Here is a 14,110-nt window from a genome sequence, read left to right as displayed (position 1 = left end):
GTATGAATCAGTTCACATTAAATAATTAACTTCATTTATAAATCACTTCATCGATATAAACTAGCCAACACTGAAGTAAAAAAAAGTGCTCAGCACAGTGCCCTGCATGTATTTTCCTTCCATTATTTATGTTAATCACAGATTACTGGTCAAGTCCCATCGGTGAGCTCTCTTGTTATGATCTTCTGAAGGCAAAGCAGATTCAACACTTTTGGTATGAGACATAAAAGATCTAGTGTTACCTGGTGCAACTTTCACTTTCACCAAGCAGAACTGTGACATGTTTTACAGTCAGGATTATTTCAATTAAGTGAGTTCGCTTGAAATGCCACAAATTGGTTTGGTTTTCTGGATATGATATGCATAAAAACAGTGCCTCTATTTATGCGTAGGACATCCTGCCAAGGTAGTTGGCGGGGACGTATCCCTTCTGTCCGTTAGCCTCAGCTAACCACCAATCCTTATTGCCTCCCAGGTCACTGAACTTAAGGATGCGGACATGCTGGTACTCCTGCAAGGTCAGCTCCTGGTCACAGCGTGCTTGAAATGCATGCACGGCATAGAACTGTGGAAAGAGATGCAAATCAGATGTAATCAGGGGCAAATCAAATTAACAGTAGTAGTGTGTGTGTTGTTTTAAATAGCACAAACATAATTCGCACTGACATCATTAAATAATATTTAAGTGTATCCTCCTATACATCCAGAAGGTGGCACTGTTTATTAGCTTTCCATGTGGACAGAATGTTACCAGCAGTCAATTTACAATACTGAGCCGAATCAAACTTCATGTTTTAAGACCAATAACTGTGTTGTGTTATGATGAAGATCAGAGTCATATTGGGTAGTCTTAGTGTGTGTGTGTGTGTGTGTGTGTGTGTGTGTGTGACAGCACACTGTCATCATGTAATGTCATTCACCCCATTTAATTTCAATGCAAGCTAAACAGAGACAGTACTGGCTGAGCAGAGGTTTACTGGCCCTCTGTAATAACACCTCTCAGATTTAACAGGTGGAGTCTCATATGTGAGGAGGCACTTATGGCCAGTTTAAGGTGGCTTGCTGAGCCGTTATTTTATTGTAATTATGAGGTTTATGTGGTGTGTGGTTTGATGTGTTTCAGTGTTGTCCCCTATTTTCTAGGTCCCTGATGCTGCTTGGTTCATTTGAAAGTAGACATCTATGCACATGAGCATGCTTGAGTGAAGCTTGTAGTGTTTCTGCAACTGTTGATTTTGCAAACCTCACAAAGGACATTGATCTTCTGGACATTGACTGTTCTCAAGCTCACAACCAAAGCTGATCAAAGAAATGTTACCTGTCCCTCCTGTTCTAAACACTGCAGTAGCTTACAATGACATCCACACGGTGATAGAACACTGCAGAATAAATGCATGCAGGCCACCACACACACACCTGCTGAGCCTCCGTGTCCTCCAGATTTTCGGGGCTCTCTGACTCCCCCTGCAGTCCAGAGAGGGTCGAGCCACTGTCAGTGGTGTTGAGGTTGAAGCTGCGCAAGCTGCTGCTGCCACTGCCTGACACGAACAGGCTGATGTCGTCAAAGTCCTCATCCACCATGGCAGGCGTCTGCGGCTGCTGCTGCGGCTGCTGCTGCTGCTGCTCTTTTGCCATCTTGCCTTTCCGCTGGGAGTCCCTGAGAGGGTTGTACTGCTTCAGGAATGTGGAGTAGACATAGCCCTGTGCGCCTAACAGTGACACAAAGGGGCAGTTTGTCAAGATGCGTGACCTTTCTGAGTTCATTTTAAAGGGGTTAGTTCAGTCAAATTGAAACAAATACATTCTCACTTCCATCGAGTGTTATCTAGCAATGCAGATAGTTTAAAGTAGTCCAGGTTTCAAGATATGTATCTCTTACATTTCCTCGATCAGACACGTCAAACACTGAAAAATCCACACATCTCTCTTCAAAAACAACCATTTTTGTACAAACTAGTTCTTCGGTAGAAATGAGTTCCAATAAATAATTCGATCTGTGGATTACCCAGGGAGTTTTTTTCGGAAGTTTTTTATATATGTATATGTTTTGTATTTAAGCATGACAATCAAAATTCCATTCACATCGTAATAAGGAGGAGACAAACCTAAGAGACTGACCACAAAACCCGAAAAAAAAACTTTCTCCTTCACTCCTTCACTTGGGTTAACTGACCCTTTAAATGTCTAACAGCAAGGTAAATACAGGGCAAACTGCACTTCACACCATATTTTCCTTTGTTTATCAAAAAAACGCTTCATAATTCATGTTTTTAATACACTATATGGGACTACATGTCTTACATTAAGGCTGTAAGGCTTTGCATTTGCTTACACAATCTTAAATCCATATGAGTGAACCGAGGAATGTGTAAATGTGAAGCAAGCATATTCATAGTGTTGATATCAACAGAAGGATGAATAACAACTTCCTGGGAATGCTTCTAATCCCAGAGGAAAAGACAAGTCTGTGAAGAATGTACTTCGCACCAAGAAACATGCACACACTTTTTTTTTTCTAGACTCAGAAAAAAAAGAACTTGTTATTGCCGAATACAGAGAGGCGTGCAAGCGTCATCGCTCCGTCCTTGTTTCCCCAATACCCATAGGGAGAGTCTTTGTACTCTAGGCAGCGCTGCTTACAACACGCTGAGGTTTGTTCCAAACAAGACATTGGGATCTCAGGTGCCTCTGCAAGACGTGGAGGGGAGATGGAGACAAGCTATGGAGTTGGCCCTGTTGAGAGGCAACCATCTCCAGAGGCAGGCAAAGAGGAACCAGCAACCATGACATCACAGGAGCCTCCGGGACTAATTCTTGTGTGCTGACTTGTCAGTGTCAGAAAGTAAAGTTTTGTGTGTCTACACAGCCTCAGTCATGGAACAGATGCAGGTATATTCACAGAGTAATGTGTATTAAAGGAGACCCACACCAACCATATACCTGCAGGTGATCTTGGTGTGATAACTTAATTCACCTTTTGTGTCTTACTAACAGAATGCGCCAAGAGCTACCGCTGCCTCATGGGTCTTTGTCCTTGCGCACACACACGCGCACACACACATGCACACACTTGCCTCCAGTGTGAACGAGCCAGCGGCTGCTGCTGCCTAATGGGTCCGTGTCCTCCAGCAGGGCTACCAGCTCTCCCTCCAGCAGGCTGAGGTCCTGCTCCTGGCAGCCGTTACACTTCCTCTTCAGCTGGTGCAGGCGGCTCAGTGGGTACTCTGCCAGCAGCCAGGCTCGCTGTTCCTCGGTTTGATGCTGCACCTCCGGCATCTGGAGGACACAAAGGGTGTAATTATTTGAAGTGGGTCTGGTTGTGTGGGCACATGTAGGCACATTGTTGGTTATCATTGAGATTATTCTAAGGAGGGCGGAAGGTAAAAAGCTCCCGGCGGTCGGAGAAATAGATCCACTCACATGTCCGAGCACAAGCACACTCTCATATACGTACTGGTGTATATGCATATGGGTCTACACCTACACACACATAGATAAGTCTCATGGGATTGATACCTGGTGGAGCTTTGGGTTTCCAAGAGCCCCAGTTGATCACAGCACTGCCTTTGATAAGATGTATAGCTGCTCATGTTTGGCTTGGAATTGGTTAAACAAAGTACAGGAATAATGTGTGACTTTTGTTTCAACCTGGAGTCAATGAGAAGTTTACAGACTGCAGACTATAATGTGCATTTCTTTCTCTAGACATGAATAATCGCTACTAGATTATTTCCACTTTCTTACTGCTATTTTCTTGTCTCGTTGTCTCTCAAAGCTGACTTTTCGCTCCATCAACTTCTGTGCGTTGTCCTTGACAGAGGTCAGGTTGTTCAGCTCATCCATGATGCTGTTCTGCACTTCAGCAATGTTTGACAATGGAGCCTGAAAAGACAAACACGACACACTTTAGCTTCAATATTGAACAGACTGAAAACGAACAAGTGTTATTAATGTGTGGGATCCTCACTGGTAGCTGCTGTATGGATGGGGAACGGAGTAGTATTCTATCCATCAGCCCTCGGAGCAGGGCCACTAGATACACCACGCAGTTTGTCAGGATAGTATAGGCGGCCATGTTGAACCTCTGTAACTCTTCCACTAGCAAGGCATTGAGAGCTTCATAGTCCCTCCTGGCAGGACCGGACGGGTCTTCTGACACCAGCGAAGGCGAGGAAGAAGTGGTGGATGACGTGGATGAGGATGAAGAAGAAGAAGAGCGCTCCAGGCGGCTGCAGTAGTCCAGCAGCTTGTCATATCGCTTCTGGATGAGCTTCTGTGGGGCTGTGAACATGCCTTGCAGGGAGGAGAGGGGGGCGAGGACCAACCGCTCCATACTGTCTTTCTGCAGCAAAAAGTCAACGAGGCAGGATAGAATAGAGATTTCTAGTATTTCAATTAAGTATTCTCTGTACATGTAAACAGGTACTTTAAACATAATTCTGTGTGTTTTTATATGAATTTTATATATAAATGGCTTGTTTTCAGAATGCAGTAATTCACAATAATTTTCTCCTACGGGAGACAGCAAAGTATGCCTTAGCATTAACCAGAGCTGCTACATCTTGCTTTTCATGCACACAAACAAGACGTAGTGATGTTTTTCAGCTTACAGTAATACTTAAGCAGACATTACAGGCTCCGTCTTTCATAGCGTGGAGCATGTAATGGGTAGTGCTAAACATAAAGTAAAAAGAACAGTTTCTCTGGTGAAAATGTTCTGTTTCCTGAAGTATCAGTTACAGCTGTCGTGTGGTCGTTATAGGAGACACAATGGATCCCCTTTCATACTAAATAAGTCTGTCGATTTGCTTCTTAGAGTGCCATTGCCTTTGTATCTACACTTCTTTTGTAAAGCTTATTACAGGCTTTGGTTTGAGGCTGTGCAATACAAAGAACCGTATTCAAAGGTATAGTTATCTGAGAAATGGCCACAGAGAGAAGAGGGCAGGAAAGGGAAGGTGGCAGTTACTGAGGGACCAAGTAGGAAGAATAGAGGCACAGAAGAAGAGGATTAATAAAATGGACAGAAGACAGGTAGCTGTGGGCAAAGTGACAGATGACTCACAGTTGGAGGGTGAATCGGAGGTCATGTAGGAATAGGACAGCAAAGCAAGGACAGAAGATTCGGGGAGGAGAGGGAAAATCTGGGCTGTAAAGTAAACTATGCCCTGAATAAAACTAATAACATTGTTGTTGTTGTTGTTGTTGTAAAGGAAAAAAAGCCATATCTTACAAAGTGCTTATAGGGGTCATTTCCATTATTGTCTGAAGAGCCGTTTGTGCGATTTTTGTTTGGATCCTTGATGATGTCCTCCATGTCCTGGACATTCTGAACAGCTACAGACACCATCTCCTGCAGAGCAGATATCAAGGAAAAAAGTCTCTGAAAGTTAATAGAATATTTCAAACCATTAAAAACACACACGCTTTGCAGTCGGACACGCTAACCTACCTGAGTGTGCTGCAGGTAACATTGAACGTTCTTGGCCAGCTGCCTCACAGCCTTCTCCAGACTCCTGAACAGCTTCTCCTCTCTATCAAATATTTCATCTCTCACCTGCAGACAGAAGAGTTTAAACATGCTTAAACAGTAGCTAAATACCTAATATGCATCTGCCTTACGCTACTAATAACTGCATAAAAGCAACAATTTGTATAGCAATAATGTACCTTTAGGCCAGAACATTTTATTTAAAGTGTCATGTCAACAAGCCTCATAACTTTTATTCCATGTACTCATTTGTATTGCCGTGAGAGAGTGAGGAGGGAACTGTAAAACTCTTTTTTTTTGCCAAAGCATGTTACCTGTGGTTCAACTCCAGTGAGGATCTTGAGATAGCCAGCAAACCTGTCGCTTTTCTTCCGTATAGAGTGGATGTTGAACTTGTTTAGTTTGCGCCTCAGTGTGCCTTCATCCTCCAACCTCTTATACTTCATAACTGAGAATGAAAAGAAAAGAAAATTGAAATGGAAGATAATCTACAACGAACTAACTTTGTTGTCGCATGAGTTAGCAAAATCACAAATTTGAGAAATAAAAAGACATCAATGATAAAACACCTGTGTGTGTGTGTGTGTGTCACTGTAAATGAAACATCACCTATATCTTTGCGTCTCTTGAACTCGTTGATGTTAACATTGATGATCTTGGCAGCAGTGAACGCCTCGTGCAGCGGGTGATGGTCAGGGTGGTCTTCAGGTGTGGCATGCCACAGCTCCCCGAGCAGCAAAGGGTACTTCATGATCCTCTGGACCGGTTTGATGAGCAGTGAACCCATGTCCAGCAAGTTGGGTTTCCCTCTATGGGAATAAATGTATTACACAGGAAACGATTATTGACATGAACGGACCGACAGAACAGAGATTCGCGACGTGGAACAAAAACATAACCAAAACTGCTAACCAGGATCTATATATTACAATATATCTAATGTAGAATTCAGTATATTTTGAATACCAATTTATCATTGAAGGGTACTCACTCTTGGTCGTAGATTTTCCTATAGTTACAAAGACAAAGAAACACAGTCACCAATAAAATAAAAAACAACGTTAAGAATATCAGGAAAGTTATGATAAGATAAGAATATGAGAACAAAAATTGAAAGACGTGACTTGACTTACTTCAGAGCTAATATACATGTGGTGAAATGTTGCTTTATTTCTTCCTCTTTCTCATAGGATTTGAGTGACATGTTGGCATCATCATGATGGTAACAGTAAATCTTATATACATCTTCTAAAGCTGCCTTCACCTGGATGAATATATCTCCTTCAAAAAAAAAAACAGGACATGAGATCAGGACATAAACCAGAGCAGTAAAAGTCAACAAAGGTTCAAGTCAGGCAAGTAGTCAAAATGGCATTACCTATGACAACTGCCTCTGGATCAGGGTCAGCTATGGCCTCATGCAGTCTGTGAAGGAGTGCTGCAGAAACTTCACAGACTGTCTCTGTGTTGGTGAACAACCTGTCTACATCCACAACCTGATGAAGGACAAGGAAATTAAATATTCCATGCAAATTCATTTTTCTGTCAAAATGTGAACCAGAATCACTGCATAAATAAGCCGTCATTTAAATATGAATTCACCTTTATTTTAATATTCCAATGCTGATTCCTGTGGTACATAATGTTTGTATCTCATGTTTCTCGCTATTGACCAAAGCTGCTGTGTTAGCTACAGCCAATATGATCACATACTTCACACAAATGTTCAATAAGGGGGTGATTATTACTCATATATTAAGTCGTATATCATGAAGCTCTGGCAAGCGAGAGAGGAAGTGAGAAGAAAAAACAAAAAAACCTAAGAGGCATATAAATAATATTGTCTAAATGAAATGAGTCACACTATACTACTAGCAAACACTAAAGTCCACTCAAAAGGATTTTAACTGTAGTTTCTGTGTGCAAAACGGAGAGCTTTCCACTGTCAGTTGAACTTAACATTTTTTTTTCTCTTGATTTGAGCAATAGAGTTTGAGAAAGGAGCATGCCACAGTAATTGTATGTGCCCTAGTTTGTTTATGCAAAGAGGACTGGAGTTAAAATAGCTGCTGCTAGCTTTGGATATTCGTGCTATTTATAGTATTAGCAAGGAATACGATTCCTTAACCAATCATTTCAAAATGTTTGCAGCTCAAACTTTATCTCAACAAAATGTCACCATTAAATAATAACACTATTGTAGCATGTGTGGAGTTAATACCACATTAAACCTCCAAGATTTCATTTGGAGGTCCTGAAAAGCAGGTACCTGCAGATTCCGTAGAGGCTGGACCACCTCTCTGATGCACAGCTCCAGGTCTGTGAGGAAGTCCTTTTCAGTCTGCACGAGCTCCTGAATGACCTTTGCCCTGCGGCTCATCTTTCTTAAACGGACCTCCTCCGGGTCCAGTGCTGGAGAGGGGGGTGTGGACCGGTCGTTTGGTGTCATTTTCTCTGGGAAAAGTTGACATTATAAGATTTGTATCAAATAAACAGGCGTTTACGTGGCTGGCCAGTCACATTCTTGTGTACTATGACAGCATCTGGCCCAATGAGTCATAAGGGTCGTATAAGGACAAAGAGAATGTACGATATTGTGAGCATAAACCTATACATGCTGCTGTAAATCTGCAATTTCCCCCTAAAAAATGATGTGTTTGCCAACATTTCAAGCCATCTGTGTGCATTATCTAAAATGCTGGTAAACACCCTCCCCCTGTGGGCTGTGCATGCTTGGAAAAACCAACATCTCTTCTAAATCATCGGCTTGTCGCCTGAGCACCCATCAGTATTTCACGGTGATATAATTATTTTGACTCCAGCGCCAAAAGGCCTCACTTAACATGCCAGTCAGGCTCACTCCTCTTTTTTTATTGCCCTGCTGTCTAATCAGTGTGTGGCTGCTCTGTGCTTTGCATGGCAGGCAGGAGTGTCTGTTCAGGGAAGAGGGATGCTTCCTTGCTGCCTAATCGACGCCACACACCACTTCCTTCTCTGGGGTGGGGGGGGGGGACGACTGCGAGGCTTGTGTCAGGTTACAGAACTAATCGTGCCGCTGATGTAATGCGCCCTCGTGCTCAGGCATTCCATCTGCTCAGACTGGGAGTTTGCGGGAGGGGGGGGGTGGCACACAATGATTAACACACACCTACGTATGCAAGGACACACACACAGTGATTCACACAGTAATACATACACACAGTCATGCATGCACACACACACACACGCACACACACATACAAACAAATTCACTACACCCACCTCAGCTGACTCATTTCACACACGTATGCACATATACAGCATAAGATTTGACAGAAGAAGTTTAACTTAGTGTAGATGCTATTACCAAGACCGTTACAGTATGTAGTATTCACACCTTGTATGTGCTCTCATTAGTTTGATTCTGGGTTTGGACCAGATCTCTTTTTTTTGGACACGATAAGCAAAGTAGACAAGAAAGTGAGGAAGTTGCACCGTCAAAGAAAACAAGCAGGGCAGGTGTAGGGACATTCTTTTTTGCCCCTTTGTTTCCTCATCATTTCATTAAAAAAAATCTTTTATTTATTTAGTCGGAGGCAACAGGAAGTTGCAGATTTAATGAATGAGCTGTGGGGGAAAGGTACAGTAACTCGTGGCTGAAGCTGAGTAGAATGGCCCATGTGTCTCTGGTCAGTGGGCAGTACTTTCTCATGAATGCTAACACTGTACAGATTGCGTTCACACCTGGCTGACTCCTGCAGAGATCTGATCACATTCTGCTTGCAACGCTGCATACAGGGACACCTTACATTTGTCTTTTTTTCTCTTGAGATACATGAATTCACCTGCAGAGGTAAATAATCCCCTCTCTGAAAATCTCGACGAAAACTAAACATTATAAATTTCACAAAGGTAATATTCATTTGAGAGAACATGTTTTTGTATCTTGATGCATATTTCCTTTTAATCCTTGATTTAAACGCTTATTGTACAGTGTACCAGTTGAAGCTGCTATACTCTCCTCCCCACATTTCATCTCCTCTCAATGATTGCAGACAATGTAACAGCTGAAAAATATATATTTTTTAAAATCATCATCACATTTCTTCTTTGTCTTTGGTAAACTCAGTGTACACAACACACACATATAACTGAACTGTGAAGTCATACACCTTTTCCTCCAGTAGTTATTAATTAACTGATGTTGTATTAGTCTAATGAAGCTTTGAAATAAATCCCTGATAAATATATATCCACATTTTATTGCAACAAACAAACTGTTCTAGTATCAAATTCATGTTTCGGCATTATCATGAAGTGTCACGTGTCTACGTGGGCTTTCAGCGTGAAAAGAGACCCCAGAAACACTGAAAACCTCCCCCCGTGAGAAGAATCCTCTTAATGGCAGATTAATATTCTATTTTCAATCTGGTTTTTCATAGATCATTACCTTTTACTCCAACATATTATTGCCACTCTACAAAGTCTTAATAACACAAGTGACATAAAGATTCTCTTAAAAGCACTTTGAATTCTTTGTGAAAGTTGTACCATTCACAACTGGCTTCTGCACTGACACATTCACAATGAAATAAAAAGTAAGTATATTGTAGCCTATCTAGACTCAGCAGTAGATCTGTGCTGACTTCTGCTTTTTGCCAGCATTATGTTTGGTGAGGTATGGTTGCCGCCACAGGAGTTCCCATGAAAGTGGATACAAGGCTTTTCACTGTTCAGCCCATTGAATGGAATCCAATAGACGGCCCAAGACCAGAATACAAGGCATGGTGTATCACGTATCGCCAGCAAGAAAAATGACACGCCTGACTTTGCCACACAGCAAAGTGCACAATGGGAAATCTATCACGGAGAATACTGAGAATATATTTTAGATAAAGTACACTGACATTTTAGAAAGCCTGAAATTGTCTACATAAACCAGGGGTCTCAAACTCAAGGCCCGCGGGCCGAATCCGGCAACCACGTCATTTTATGTGGCCCGCGAATCCGCCAGCAAAAAAAAAAATAAAGTAAAATAATAATAATAATAATAATAATAATAACAATTAAAAGTTAGACTTGATAACAAAAATATCCACATAGTCAAAATTATGAGATATAAAGTCGAAGTTATGCGATAGAAAGTCATAACTATAAAGAAAGTCATAATTCTGAGATAGAAAGTCAAAATGATGATAGAAAATCGAAGTTATGAGATTGAAAGTCATAATTCTGAGATAGAAAGTCATAATGATGCGATAGAAAGTCATAATTCTGAGATACTTAAACACACAGTCATAGAAGCAGCTCTTTGGCTGGTTTCTGTACACTTGACATGAAATGTATTGTGAGTACATTGAAGACTACTTTAAACGTGGCTTTAAAACACATGAAATACTTCACGTGGGATTGTGCAAACGCACCCTTGAAAGGGTTTTAAGCGTTGAACAAAGTTATTGTAATAATTTGTGTTTGATATTTGTCTTTGCTATTTTCTTTAATAGTTTGATCTTTGATAGAGTAATGTGGGTTTCTTAAATTAAAAGGATTTAAGTTATAATAACAGAAATGTGCTTAAATATATTTACATATGTACACTGCATTTACAATATTTTTACACTTGAATAAACAATAATCAAATGCAGAGACAGTTATTTAACAATATGTTCGGAGTAGTTACATTTACAACTGGCCCTTTGTGGGCGACCATAATGCTGATGTGGCCCGGAGTGAAAATGAGTTTGAGACCCCTGACATACACGATTCATAATAATAATACATTTTTTAAAGAAAGTTGGACATTTATCTTCTGTTAAGATTCATGGAAAAAAATGCATATAAGGCAAAAAAGCCTCAAGGTGACGCACACACTCACACGCACAGAGTGAGAAAGAGTTCAGTCCTCATACAATACAAACCCACGTCAAAGTAACCTGCTCCATGCGGGATATTCAGATAAAAACATATGAATATTTAGTTCAGTACTGTCACTTCATGTGAATTTTGCGTCAGATCTATTCGATTTAGTTACTGTAAATAATTAGACATAGTGATGTCATGTTGCCATGGTTCTGTGGCTTGCCCAACCTGTCTGACAAGCACATGTGACTGGCTGTCGAGCAGAAACTCACATGTTTCCTCTTTCAGTGATGTCATCGTTCTGTCAATATTTGCGATGGCAATACCACTGTAAATATGTAAGGCAGCTTGTCAGGTGTCAGGCTAAATTCAAATAGGGCGTGTGATTGGTTTACTGAAAACACCCCCTATGTTATTTGACAACCCTGCCTGCCATTACGCAGGTTAGTCAAAAAAAACAACCAGAAAGTGCAAAGGAGAACAGAGTGTCTCCATTTCATGTAAACAGAGCAGATGCTGATAAGGCAAGTGTGTGTGTGTGTGTGTGAAAGCTATCTTCTCAGTGCAACACCAAGTGAGAGGTAGGTTATGCTATTTTAAACAAGGTGCCATTAATCATTTTGATGTGTGATGTGTATTGTTCACCAGGAAAGGAATCCTAGAAACAAGTGGCACAGGAAAGCCTACATACTTATGCTAATCTTTAATAGTAACCCCCTGATGACACAATGATGTCACTCATTTTGCCTGAAGTGCAGCATTCTCGGTCACTATGTGCACTCTTAGGACAGGTGAAGCCAGTTTTTTTCTGAAATGTGGACACGTGTGTGTCAGTGAAAAGATTAGGTCAGCAGTTGTGATGAGGAAACACACAGCTGGGTTATTATTCCTACTAGTTCTTACCTCAATCAATGCAAATCATTTTATTGTATTCTATGTAAACTAAACTGTAAGACCAATCGTCAGACGTCACTTGGAAGTCGTTGGATTAAACGTGGTAATGAACATTTATCTGAACATCCGTCCTCACGCGTCACTGCTGTCTATAGGTCTTGTTTACTAGCTGGTCTGGAACACTTTTAAAGCCACTCCTCTGTGCCCGAGTTTGGAGCACAGTTTGCATATGTGGCTGCATCCCTGTGGGAGTATCTCCTGCTCAACACATAGTAACACAACAGGTGCCCAGTATCCAGAGCTATACAGCAGTGCCTAATTTATGTGCATCGCTGACACTGTTGTGCGCTGGGATAATTGAATAAATGTACGCACGAAGGTTTTTTTTGTACCGTCTATATCTGTATGTTGCCATATCAGTATGTTTCTCTAAATTGCTGTTAAAGCAAATACCCCTTGTTGTGTATGTGTGTGTTGAATGTTTGCCCTGAAGCAATAGATGCTGCTCTTAAAGTCTGTCTATAATGGACACATTTGTCTAAAAGTTCTCTACAGTATGTTATCAACAAGTTTGCAAAGTAAAGAGTTGAGAGACTTTTCCCACTGAGTGTTGGCTCACGTGTGTATAGATTGTTGCTATAGTTTTGACCCCCAGGGAGGTCATTGGGTGGTGTACCTTTCAGTTTAGCGCTGTACTCCGTCTTGTCAGACTGACTCCTCCTCACCAGCGTCCCGAGGATGATGTCACCTTTGGCCGAGTCCTCGACCACAATAGTGTCCGTCTTTCTCCTCTCCAGGTAACGCAGGAACACAGGCCGGTTCCTCCTCTTTATCACTTTGTCCTTCTCTTTTTCCTTCTCCTTCTCACCCCCGCTGGCCTCAGTGGGTTCCATGATGAGGCCTTCAGCTCCCTTTCAGAGCAGTCAAGGAGAAAAGAAGGGGAAGAGAGAGAGACAGGAAGAGGGAGAAAGAAACAGAGAGAGAGAGAAAGAGAGAGAGAGCGGGAGAGCCTGGGAAGTGCAACAGGTGCAGTGTTCACTGACTGCAGACTGTCAGCTCTGCACAGGTAATATAGCTCCTCCCTGCCTACCTGTCATGAGAGCCATGTGGCCACACCTCTCCCCTGCTGTGCTAGGCTTCTTCCCTCTTCTGCTACACTATGAACCATCCAGACCTCTCAGGTCGTCTGGGACAGGTCTGCATATACTGTCCCCAGAGAAACATGGAGAAGCAGCATTTAGTTTTAACGCACCATATATCTGGAACAAACTCCCAGAAAACTGCATCTCAGGTGCAACTCCCACTTCCTTTAAACCAAGGCTGAAGACTATTCTGTTTGCTGTTGCCTTTTATTCAGTAAATGATTGATGATAAATGATTACAATGCAATGTTACTTCTATTTTTGTCTTATTCTATATTAGCTTGTTTGTTTTTTCTATTCTCTTGGGTTTTTAATAATGAGTGTTTTTAAATCTACTTAAATGTCCTTTTATAATGTGATTTTTTATGTTAAGCTTTCTCAATTGCCTTGCTGCTGAAACGTCCCATATAAATACACTTGCCTTGCCCTCAGAGCATTACATTCATTCAGGGAGAGGGTTTGAGGACAGAGCAATGACCACCAGCTACAGTCTTATTTTACTAAAACTAAAACTAAATGTCCTCAAAATAAAATGCATGTGATACCTCACAGAGACACTCACAATATTAGACAATTAAGTATTTATGTAAATGGCCAGGGTGCTGTAAATCCTGTAAATCATACTTGCCATTACAGAGACACAATGAATAAGTGAATTCCAAATCAAGCCATTTGAACATTTAATTTACACTCTACTCTACTTTAATTGTAGGAAAAAGAAAATGAAGTGAATCAAACAACCTCA

The 14,110-nt window shown here is 41.4% G+C and overlaps 3 protein-coding genes across 3 annotated transcripts; all 3 read right to left on the bottom strand.

Annotated features, from left to right (window-relative positions):
• Positions 1-159: 159 nt before the first annotated feature.
• On the bottom strand, positions 160-1,818 carry LOC142950005 (rho guanine nucleotide exchange factor 38-like). The gene is made up of 2 exons (XM_076091910.1): positions 1,417-1,818; positions 160-565 (listed from the first exon to the last, which is right to left on the bottom strand). The coding sequence occupies exons 1-2, from the start codon at positions 1,762-1,764 to the stop codon at positions 383-385; spliced, it is 531 nt and encodes a 176-aa protein (XP_075948025.1). The 5' UTR covers positions 1,765-1,818; the 3' UTR covers positions 160-382.
• Positions 1,819-3,018: 1,200 nt separating this feature from the next.
• On the bottom strand, positions 3,019-6,328 carry LOC142950094 (rho guanine nucleotide exchange factor 38-like). The gene is made up of 7 exons (XM_076091993.1): positions 6,101-6,328; positions 5,806-5,939; positions 5,453-5,557; positions 5,234-5,353; positions 3,968-4,342; positions 3,745-3,882; positions 3,019-3,276 (listed from the first exon to the last, which is right to left on the bottom strand). The coding sequence occupies exons 1-7, from the start codon at positions 6,276-6,278 to the stop codon at positions 3,019-3,021; spliced, it is 1,308 nt and encodes a 435-aa protein (XP_075948108.1). The 5' UTR covers positions 6,279-6,328.
• Positions 6,329-6,547: 219 nt separating this feature from the next.
• On the bottom strand, positions 6,548-13,790 carry LOC142950004 (rho guanine nucleotide exchange factor 38-like). Its single transcript, XM_076091909.1, has 4 exons — positions 12,900-13,790; positions 7,755-7,945; positions 6,870-6,987; positions 6,548-6,772 (listed from the first exon to the last, which is right to left on the bottom strand). Exons 1-4 carry the CDS (start codon positions 13,114-13,116, stop codon positions 6,621-6,623), a joined length of 678 nt encoding a protein of 225 aa, XP_075948024.1. The 5' UTR covers positions 13,117-13,790; the 3' UTR covers positions 6,548-6,620.
• Positions 13,791-14,110: the final 320 nt, after the last annotated feature.

The sequence above is a fragment of the Anarhichas minor genome, unplaced genomic scaffold (assembly GCF_050575085.1).
Source record: "Anarhichas minor isolate MPS153535 unplaced genomic scaffold, ASM5057508v1 ptg000014l, whole genome shotgun sequence".
Lineage (NCBI taxonomy): Eukaryota > Metazoa > Chordata > Actinopteri > Perciformes > Anarhichadidae > Anarhichas > Anarhichas minor.
The sequence above is the reverse complement of the archived record's forward strand: the minus strand, read 5'-3'. Positions and strand labels throughout refer to the sequence as shown.